General features: G+C 49.2%; 5 protein-coding genes across 5 annotated transcripts; 3 read left to right on the forward strand and 2 right to left on the reverse strand.

The window, feature by feature from the left end:
- Window positions 1-312: 312 nt before the first annotated feature.
- ENH_00007310 (Phosphoenolpyruvate carboxykinase, related) lies at window positions 313-528 on the forward strand (the record flags this gene model as incomplete). Its single annotated transcript, XM_013578585.1, has 1 exon — window positions 313-528. One exon carries the CDS (start codon window positions 313-315, stop codon window positions 526-528), a length of 216 nt encoding a protein of 71 aa, XP_013434039.1.
- Window positions 529-2313: 1785 nt separating this feature from the next.
- On the reverse strand, window positions 2314-3090 carry ENH_00007320 (hypothetical protein, conserved; the record flags this gene model as incomplete). Its single annotated transcript, XM_013578586.1, has 4 exons — window positions 2314-2358; window positions 2517-2660; window positions 2853-2950; window positions 3057-3090. The coding sequence occupies 4 exons, from the start codon at window positions 3088-3090 to the stop codon at window positions 2314-2316; spliced, it is 321 nt and encodes a 106-aa protein (XP_013434040.1).
- Window positions 3091-4923: 1833 nt separating this feature from the next.
- Window positions 4924-8228, forward strand: ENH_00007330 (DNA cross-link repair protein, putative; the record flags this gene model as incomplete). The annotated part of the gene is made up of 10 exons (XM_013578587.1): window positions 4924-5029; window positions 5249-5368; window positions 5572-5816; window positions 5964-6024; window positions 6234-6337; window positions 6557-6623; window positions 6851-6937; window positions 7123-7184; window positions 7737-7802; window positions 8082-8228. The coding sequence occupies 10 exons, from the start codon at window positions 4924-4926 to the stop codon at window positions 8226-8228; spliced, it is 1065 nt and encodes a 354-aa protein (XP_013434041.1).
- Window positions 8229-8363: 135 nt separating this feature from the next.
- Window positions 8364-8866, forward strand: ENH_00007340 (hypothetical protein; the record flags this gene model as incomplete). The annotated part of the gene is made up of 2 exons (XM_013578588.1): window positions 8364-8587; window positions 8746-8866. The coding sequence occupies 2 exons, from the start codon at window positions 8364-8366 to the stop codon at window positions 8864-8866; spliced, it is 345 nt and encodes a 114-aa protein (XP_013434042.1).
- Window positions 8867-8962: 96 nt separating this feature from the next.
- Window positions 8963-10113, reverse strand: ENH_00007350 (hypothetical protein; the record flags this gene model as incomplete). The annotated part of the gene is made up of 3 exons (XM_013578589.1): window positions 8963-9434; window positions 9678-9800; window positions 10094-10113. 3 exons carry the CDS (start codon window positions 10111-10113, stop codon window positions 8963-8965), a joined length of 615 nt encoding a protein of 204 aa, XP_013434043.1.
- Between the last annotated feature and the right edge of the window lie 165 nt (window positions 10114-10278).

Below are 10278 nucleotides of genomic sequence, written 5' to 3' on the forward strand. Positions count from 1 at the left end.
GGGGGGGAGGTGGGGAGGGCTGGGGCTGCGGCTAGGGTTTAGGGCTGGTCTGGGGTTTGGAGCTTGGGCTGCTGGGGTTTGGGGCGGGGCTAGGGTTTGGGGGTTGGGGCTAGGGTTTAGGGTTTGGGGCAAGGGTTTCGCTTTTGCAGCTAGGGTTTAGGGTTTGTGCCGCGTGCGGGTTTAGGGTTTAGGGCTGCGCCGCGTGCCCAGCATGGGGCCAGAGGTCGTTGTGAGGGTTTGGGGTGTGGATCAGGGTTTAGGGTTTAGGGTTTAGGGTTTAGGGTTTAGGGTTTAGGGTTTGCTTTGCAGGAAATGCCGGTGTTTCGGCTGCGGGTGCCTCGGGAGGTTCGCGGGGTGCCCTCGGAGTTGCTGCTGCCGCAGCGAGCGTGGAAAGACAAAGAAGAATTAAAAATAAAAATAAATAAATTGGCAAATCTTTTTGTGGAAAACTTCAAACAATACGCGGAAAGAGCGCCTCCCGAGGTCCTCGGCGCGGGCCCGCTGCTCCCGGAGGCCGCCAAACCCTAAACCCTTTTTTAGGGTTTAGGGTTTGCGCAAACCCTAAACCCTTTTTTAGGGTTTGGGGTTTGCCGCGCTCCGGGCGCGGGTCGGGGCTTTTTCTTTATTTGGAAATGCAAGTGAAACTATCTGCGCGCCTGCTTGCTGCATGCATCTGAGGTGTACGGACACCTGGCGGACTTGAGAAAAGCGCTGTGTTTGTTTGCAGAACAAACACTTCTATAAATTGCAAACATTTTATATGTTTCGCATTTGTGCATTATATTGCATTATATTCAACTACTTATTATGTGAAGTTCCCACAAAGCCGAATGCCACATGGAGTGTATGTACACCGCAAGTGCACTTGATTGCAGTGTACGTACACCGCGTTATGTGCATTATGTGCAAAAGCCCTATTTGCAAATGTCGCGAATTGCACAAATTGCAACTGTTGAATAAATGAATGAAATGAATAAAATGAATGAAATGAATGAAATGAATGAATTAAAAAGATTAAATGAACTAAATGGACTAAAGGAATTGCACAAATGCACTTCTTGCACAAGTGCAGAAAGCGGCTGCCGCCGCGTTTCCGTGGAACTCTGACCAACACAAATAAAGATTGAAAAGGCGCCATCCTGCACTTCTTCTCCGCCACTTCCAATGCAAATAATGTTTCGTTTTTAATTCTTTTCTCCTTTTTGCAAACTTTCCAAATCTGCAAAAGTTGTGACGAGAAGTCACGGCGTTCTTCGCTGCGCCGCGCTGGGGTGTACGTACACCTCAGCGCGCGCGAACCCAGTCGAGTTTGGCACCCGCGATTCCTCCATTTATTATTTCTCCATTTATTATTATTAAATTATAAATATTATTATTATTATATTTCTATTATTAATTGATTTATTTGCTTCATTTCCCTCGAGTTTCTCAATTTCTGTATTTTGGCAACGGCGGCGACCATTTGGCTCAGTCACCGCACTTGTGATTATTTGCTGTTTCGACTTTGCTGCTGCTATTCTTCTCTTTGAAGTGTTTTATGGGCCTCTTTTGCTGCTGCTTTGCTTCATTTATTACTTTGCATTATTATTATTATTATAATTATTTTGCGGCATTTATTATTTTGCATTATTTTCCACTTTCTTTATTTGGATTATTTTCTCCACAAACAAAACCGAGAAAGCCGCGCATGCAATTCGGCGGACTCTTCCGTTCAAATTTTGCTTTTCGAATTCTTTTTAATTTCCTTTTATTTGCTGCTTCTTTTCAGAAATAAAAATATTTTTTAATTCATTTAATTTAATTTAATTTAATTTAATTTAATTTAATTTAACTCCGCAATTTAAACCTCCAAAGCAAACTCACGAGGGCTTTTACTTTTAGCACTTTTCAGAATTCCCTCAAGAGGAAAATGCCTTGTGGGGGAGCTAGGGTTTAGGGTTCAAACCCTAAACCCTAAAAGGGTGTTTAGCGCCCACTCAGCAGCTGCAGGAGGGCCCCCAAATCTTCTTCGCCACCGCAGTTTGCTGCTGCCCAGATTCTAGGGTTTAGGGTTTAGGGTTTAGGGTTTACGAAATCGAATGCTGCTGCACCAACTGCTGCCGCTGCACTACCTGCTGCTGCTGCATTACCTTCTGCTGCATTACATTCTGCTGCTGCATTACCTGCTGCTGCTGCATTAGCCGCTGCTGCAGTAGCTGCAGCTTCTGCATTCGCTGCTTGTGCTGCATTGCTGCTGCTGCTGCAGTAGCTCCTGCTGCTGCAGTGGCAGCAGCAGCAGCAGCAGCTCCTGCTGCAGTTGTCGCAGCTTCTGCATTAGCTGCTTGTGCTGGATTGCTGCTGCTGCAGTAGCTGCTGCTGCTGCAGTGGCAGCAGCAGCAGCAGCAGCAGCAGCTAGGGTTTGTGTATTTGTTTGCTAATAGAGCGGCACTGTGTGGGGCCGCGGCTCTACTGTTGTCATCTGAGGTGTACGCTGAGCTTTCTGAAAATAAATTAATTAAAAAGAATTTCAAACTCACAAACGAGTTATTCCCTTGCTGCTGCTGCAACTGCTGCAGCAGCAGCTGCTGCTGCTGCTGCTGTTGCATCTGCTGCAGCTGCTGCTGCTGCTGCTGCTGTTGGGTGAACATGGGCCTGAATACAGGCACCCACGGGGTGTACACCTGAGAATACCAAACTGCACTATTCATATTATTATTATTATTATTATTATTATTATTATTATTATTATTATTATTATTACTATTATTATTATTATTAATTATTATTATTATTTTTATTATTATTACTACTATATTATTATTATTATTATTATTAAAAGACTTAAATTTAAATAATTAAAAGAGGAAAAGTACCTGGCGAAAGGCGGGGCGGCTGCCGCTGACTGCTGCTGCCACTGGGGGAGCTGCTGTAGGGGTGACTGAGAACTCTTCGGTGACTTCGGGTTTTTCTTCTGAAAAGAAAAAAAGAAATAAAAAATAAAAGAAATAAAAATAAAATAAATAAAAATAAAATAAATAAAAGAAATAAAAGAAATAAAAGAAATAAAGAACACTTACCGACGATCCTGCATGCGCAGACACTGTCGCTCATGGGCGCCTGCAGATTCAAATTCAAATTCAAATTCAAGTTTTCAAGTTTTTGCAAAAACTCGAAAACGAGTACCAACAAAGTGCTCCCGACTTGCAAAAAGCTGGAAAGAAACAAAGAATTGAATTTCTTTTCTTTTTTGCGGTAAAAACCTCCGAAATCCCTTTCAAGGAGGGGGTGCCACGGGGCCCTTGGGGGGGGCGTTGGCGGGAAAGCTGAACATGAAAGAAGCGGAAAAGCGAGAAATAAAAAAGAAAATGAGATTAACATGGCTCGAGTTCAAAGTTTGCAACGAAAGTCGCAATTAGAAGTTCAAATTTAAACAAAGAAACGAAAGAATTGCAAAAGTGACGAAACCGCAGACGCGCCGTTGTCAGCTTTCCCAGAGCTGCCTATACACCCCAACGATGAACTCGGAAAGCTGGCAGTTTCCGAAGTTTTGAAGCCCACAGATGATTTATTTCGCAAAATAAAACTTAATTTTTGTTTATTTCGCCAAAATTCCGATAAAAGGCTGCGGAAAGTCAAGAAGTTCCTCCTGGGGTTACTCTGGAGTCTGTGCCGCGCAGCCTAGTCTTGCTGGCCTTTCTCCGGCCTTCCTCACAGTTAGTTCTTAATATAAAACTCAAAAGATAAAAATATTAACGAAGACTAAGCCTAAAGATGAAAATATAAAACTCAAAAGATGGAAATATTGATGAAGACAAAAGCCTTACGATGAATTGCAAACAGAGCAGTCCTGCATTTTGTTGCTGCTGCAGAAAGAAAAGGCATAAAACACTCGATTAAATGCACAAAATTGACATTTATTGCTAAATGGATTTAAATAAATGCAATTAATTCTCAAAATTCATTTAAATAAATGCTTTTTCAAAAAGTTTAGAACCGCCAGCTTCGCTGGAAAGGAAAGAGCAGCGGCGCGAGCGGTTCCAGGGGAGCTGAGGTGTATGAACAGCCCAGAATTAACAACTGAATGACTCAAAAATTGTTTTTTAATTTATTTTTTTATTTTCATTTTTTTGGATTTATTTTTGCTGCTGAGCTGCTGCTGCTGCTGATTGGGGGGCCCCCCTGTGCATCAGGGGGCCCCCCTGGCATTCAAGAACTGAAGCTTGGAGTTAATTCTTCTTTTGCAGATTTGTTTTATTTTTGTTTAAAAGAAAATGAAAACATCTTTTTAGTGTTTAGGGTTTGGAGCTGAAGGCTGGGGGTTTGGCTGTCAGCAGAGGGCTGCTTGTGTTTCTCACCAAACCCTAAACCCTAAACCCTAAACCCTAAACCCTTCGCACAAACCCTGCAGACCCACGGTGTGGGGCCTCGAAAGAAGCGTCTTCTCGTCTCCATTGAATCTAAAAGGGTTTTGAATTCTCTTTTTCTTTTTTATTTCCAAAAACTCCTTTAATTGCTTTCCTTGCTTGGGGGCCCCCCGGGGGCCCCCGTACCCTCTCAGCCGCGGCCAAACCCTTAACTATGGAGCGCCTTCGGGGGCATCTCATAGAAGGCACAAACCCTCCTTTCCTCGTTGACTTCTTCAAAAACTTGCCCAAAAGAAATAAACCCAAAAGGGGGGCCCCCCGACCCGGGGGGGCCCCCAGACCCAGGGGGGCCCCCCAACCCGCCGGGGCCCCCAGTACCCAGGGGCCCCCCTTAGGGGGGCCCCCACCCACGGGGGCCCCCAGCCCCCAGGGGCCCCAGGGGCCCCAGAAGCCCCAGGGGCCCCAGGGGCCCCAGGGGCCCCAGGGGCCCCAGGGGCCCCAGGGGCCCCAGGGGCCCCCGGGGCCACTGGGGGCCCCCTTAGGGGGGCCCCCCTTGGGGGCCCCCTGTTGCAGTGGAAATATGGAAAATGATTTTGTGTTTTTTTTGTCTCATTTTCACTCGGACCATTATGGGGGTCTTGGGAGGCACTGGAAGAGGGGCCCCATTTGGTGCTCAAGTGTTACAGGTAAAGCTAGGGTTTAGGGTTTAGGGTTTAGGGTTTAGGGTTTAGGGTTTGGGGTTTGGGGTTTGGGGTTTGGGGTTTGGGGTTTGGGGTTTATTGCGGCTACCCGTAGCACCACAGCCAGACGTAGCCGTGGACCATGAGGGGCCAACTGGCTGGCACCTATCCCCTAGGGTTTAGGGTTTAGGGTTTAGGGTTTAGGGTTTAGGGTTTGTGGTTTAGGGAATTTAATAGAACAAATACTGAAGGTCCCTCCCCACATGGTGATGCGGCTGCCCATGGGCCAGCCAGTGAAGGTCCAGGGGGTTTACGTGACTCTAATAGAGGCCAACCACTGTCCCGGTAAACCCTAAACCCTAAACCCTAAACCCTAAACCCTAAACCATAGGTGGCTCTTGCCGAAGCGCCGGAAAAAACTCTCAGCCCTCAGGGCCGCGCAGCAGCAAAGCACGCAGGGCTGTTCTCGGGGCTGAAACTCAGAGCTAGGGTTTAGGGTTTAGGGTTTAGGGTTTAGGGTTTAGGGTTTAGGGTTTGGGCCTTCTCAGGAGCTGTGATGTTTCTCTTTGAGGGCCCCGGCGTGGGCCGCTCGCTGCACTGCGGGGACTTTCGCTACTGCCCCTCGATGCTGCAAACCCTAAACCCTAAACCCCCGCCGGGCCCCGAGGCCCAAACCCTAAACCCTAAACCCTCGCTCGACAGGGTTTATCTCGACACAACTTACGCTGGCATCAAAGCCTCTTTTCCTCCGCAGCAAGAGGTGTTATCTGCTGCTGTGCAAATAGCCACGCAGGTGCGCCCTAGGGTTTAGGGTTTAGGGTTTAGGGTTTAGGGTTTAGGATTTTAGGCGTGCGGACTCGGCCTGCTTTGGAGCTGTGAAAACCACCAAACCCTAAACCCTAAACCCTAAACCCTAAACCGCTCGGCTGCTTCGCTTCAGGCACTACAGGAGGCCGGGGGTGCTTCCAACGTGCGCTTCTTGGTTGGCACTTACACCATAGGTCCGCCTAGGGTTTAGGGTTTAGGGTTTAGGGTTTAGCTCAAGGGTTTAGGAATTAGGGTTTAGGGTTTGCCGCTTCCAGAGCTGAGGCTGGCCCTACTAGGCACGGGAGAGGCGCAGCGCCAGCCACCAGGGACTCAGGGCTTAGAGCTCTGGTTTTAGGGTTTAGGGTTTAGGGTTTAGGGTTTAGGGTTTAGGGTTTGTGAACAGGCAAGGAACGCATAGCGCTGCATTTGGCTCGGGAGTGCCGCTTGAGGGTTTTCGTGGCGCCGCAGCGACGGCGGGTTTTCAACTGCCTTGAATTCTCTCCAGAGGTTGAAAACCCTAAACCCTAAACCCTAAACCCTAAACCCTAAACCCTAGGCAATAAGCTCCCGGGGACAGCTATCCTTCGGCTGCAAATTCGGTGCAAAGAGCGGCACTGTTATGAGTTTTGGTTTGTTGCAGAGGCCTAGCACTTGAGGCCGAGGGTTTAGGGTTTAGGATTGGGGTTTAGGGTTTAGGGTTTAGGGTTTAGGGTTTGTGGGGTTCAGGACTTGGCGCTTTTCACGGAATCTCCACAAGACGCGCAGGTAGATTTGGTGCCGATGAATGTCTGCGGTAAACCCTAAACCCTAAACCCTGAACCGCAAACCTCAAACCCTAAACCCCAAACCCTAAACCCCAAACTCTAAACCCTCAGACACTAAACCCTAGAACCCTAAACTCTCCTTGATGAGCCACGCTTCATGGGCTTTTTTCCTTCAGAGACGCAGCGCCAAACCCTTCACATATTCAAATTAGGGTTTAGGGTTTAGGGTTTAGGGTTTAGGGTTTGGAATCGGCAGGCTCGACATTTCCCCCGCGGGGGAACTTCGAAGGAATTCGCCGCTATCTTCAAACCCTCGGGATTCCTGAGTCAACGCGCGTTGTGGGTAGGTCTAGGGTTTAGGGTTTAGGGTTTAGGGTTTAGGGTTTAGGGTTTAGGGTTGGGGTGCAGCTCCGGGCAAACCCTCTTTCCAAGCTCTTTAGACCAGAGCCCTGAAATAATGGTAAAGAGGTTGCTGTTTAAGGTCAAGACTAAATGTTTAGGGTTTAGGGTTTAGGGTTTAGGGTTTAGGGTTTGTGTGTTGTAGCTTTTGTGGGGACTGGATGGGCCGCTCGACTGAAGAAGACCTCCCTGTGAGGCATTTGGAAATACTTTAAAAATTAGGGTTTAGGGTTTAGGGTTTAGGGTTTAGGGTTTTGATGCAGCAGTAGTCTGGGCTAGTTCTAAGGTGCAGGGACAAGGCTTGAAGCTGCAAACCCTAAACCCTAAACCCTAAAGCCTGTGAAGTGCGCCCGAGGGGTGATGTCGTGATGCTGCTGCCACAAACCCTAAACCCTAAACCCTAAACCCTAAACCCTTGTTTTGTGCTGCAGCGAGCAAGGGCCCCTCTGCATTCGCTTTTTGCCCTACAGCGAACACTCGAGTTGTGCAGAGCTGGTGGAGTTCCTGCAGGGTCTAAACCCTAAAGAAGTGGTGCCTAAACCCTAAACCCTAAACCCTAAACCCTAAACCCTAAACCCTAGATTGTGAGGCTCAGTGCTGAGGCGCAGGCATGAAAGCGGCCGGCACTGATAGCTGCGGAGTCGCCACTCCTGCACCCAAATTAGGGTTTAGGGTTTTTAAATCAGGGTTTTAAAATTAGGGTTTTAAAATTAGGGTTTAGGGTTTAGGGTTTGTGTGCGCAGATACCTACGGTGTGTGGAGAAGGCGAGGATTCCTACAATCGCCTTTACTGCTTCTTCAACGGACTGGTGCGGCCTCGACTCCTAAACCCTAAACCCTAAACCCTAAACCCTAAACCCTAAACCCTAAACCCTGTTGGAGGAACAGCCGTCCCACTGAACAACAACAACAACAACGAAAAGAATAAACAATAAATAAATAGTAGTAATAATAAATAATAAATAATAATAAATAACAAATTATAATAAATAATAATAAATAGTAATATGAACAAAAAGGAAATAATAATAATCAATTAAAATCACAAATGCCCGCTGCAGCGGCTCCGGTGTCTGCGCAGCTTTCAGGTGTACGTACACCCGAGCTGCAAGGCAAGGAAGAGAAAACAGCAGCAGCAGCAGCAGGAGCAGCAGCAGCAGGAGCAGCAGCAGCAGCAGCAGGAGCTGCAGCAGCAGCAGCAGGCAGCTGCTTTTCAGAGACGCAGCAGCGACTGAAGCGGCCCTTCGTAACAGCAGCAGCAGCAGCAGCAGCAGCAGCAGCAGCAGCGGGAGCAGCAACAGCAGCAGCAGCAGCAAACAGAACAAAACGAGTTTCCTTGACGCAAACAACTATAACTGCTTTCTTCAAAAATGAAATTCAAAAAAACAAAATACAAAAAAGAGAAACAAAAGAAAAACAAATGCTTCCAAACGGAGAGCCTATCCTCCTCAGTGACTGATCTGCCCGCAGCAGCAGCAGCAGCAGCAGCAGCAGCCGCAGCGCCAGCAGCAGCAGCAACAGCAGCAGCAGCAGCAGCAGCAGCAGCAGCAGCAGCAGCGTGCCACTTGTTTTGGCACCGGCGAAGGCATTTCCCGTGAGGGGCCCCAAACCCTTCTTTAATTTTTTGAGTAATATTTCATCCAATTTATTCAATTAGCAACAGCAGCAGCAGCAGCAGCAACAGCAGCAGCAGCAGCAGCAGCAGCAACAGCATCAGCAGCAGCAACAGCGCCCCTGCAGTTAGCACTTAAGACTACTAGATTCGCAGCAACGGCAGCAGCAGCAGCAGCAACAGCAGCAGCATCAGCAGCAGCAACAGCAGCAGCAGCAGCAGCAACAGCATCAGCAGCAGCAACAGCGCCCCTGCAGTTAGCACTTAAGACTACTAGATTCGCAGCAACGGCAGCAGCAGCAGCAGCAACAACAGCAGCAGCAGCAGCAAGAGCGCCCCTGCTGTTAACACTTAGGACTATTTAGTCACCGCAGTTGCGGCAGAAACAGCAGCAGCAGCTGCTGCTGCTGCTGCTGCACCGGACGCTGCTGCTGCTGCTGCTGCTGCTGCTGCTGCTGCTGCTTTATCTAGTGCTGCTGCTCCCGTTAGGGAAGCTGCTGCTGTTGATACAGCCGCTGCTTCTAGCGCTGCTGCTGCTGCTGCTGCTGCTGCTGCTGCTGATCCTAGCGCCGCTGCTGCTGCTGCCGCTGCTGCTACTGTTGCTGCTGCGAGTAATACTGCTGTTGCTGCTGCTCCTGTCGCCGCTGCTGCTAGTGCTGCTGCTACTGGTGCTGCTGCTACTCCTACTGCTGCTGCTGCTGCTACTTCTGCTGCTGCTGCTGCTGCTGCTGCTACTTCTGCTGCTGCTGCTGCTGCTACTTCTGCTGCTGCTGCTGCTGCTGCTGCAACCCCAATGAGAAAGAAATACGTAGGGTCTGGTGCTGGGGTACTTGAAAGCCCCTAATCGGTTTGCTGCTTAGGGTATATTGACAGCAGCAGCAGCAGCAGCAGCTGCTGCTGCTGCTTCCGCTGTGCTTCCTGCTGCAGCAACTGTGCTGCTGCTGCTGTGCTTCCTCCTGCAGCAGCAGGTGCTGCTGCTGCTACACATCCTGATGCAGCAGCAGCTGCTGCTGTGTTCCCTGCAGCTGCAGCAGCTCTTGCTGCTGCTGCTGCAGCGCCAGGCCGCACTCACCCCTCGCAGCAAACACACTGCAGCAGCACCTGATGCTGCAGCAGCACTAACAGGCGATCAGCTGCAGCAGCCGCCTCGCTTGCTGGGCCGTGACTGCATGCTGCGGCTGTTGTCCTCATCCACCTGCGCACCCAAACCCTAAACCCTAAACCCTAAACCCTAAACCCTAAACCCTAACCCTAAACTCTAAACCCTCGCGAACTCTCTCGAGTTTAACTGGGGCTGTTTGCCGGACCTTCTGAGGGTTTGTCTTCAAGCACACCCTGAACCCTAGCGCTAAACCCCCGGGGACTTCCCCAGAAGACACTTTCCCTAGGGTTTCAAAAAAGGGTTTAGGGTTTAGGGTTTAGGGTTTAGGTTAGGGTTTAGGGTTTAGGACTTGCCTGAATTTTCTGGCCTCTGCCCGGCTGCGTAACAGCTCCCTGAGGGTTATCATCGATTTGCTTCTTTTGCCTCAGCAAGTATATTTCTGCAAAACCCCTAAACCCTAAACCCTAAACCCTAAACCCTAAACCCTAAACCCTAAACCCTAATCCGCAGACGCCTCGCGTCTCACCCGGCCCCAACCCCCAACCCCCCCCGAAACCCTCCACGCCCCCGT

Source organism: Eimeria necatrix, genomic scaffold (genome assembly GCF_000499385.1).
Source record: "Eimeria necatrix Houghton genomic scaffold, Enh_scaff1208, whole genome shotgun sequence".
Lineage (NCBI taxonomy): Eukaryota > Apicomplexa > Conoidasida > Eucoccidiorida > Eimeriidae > Eimeria > Eimeria necatrix.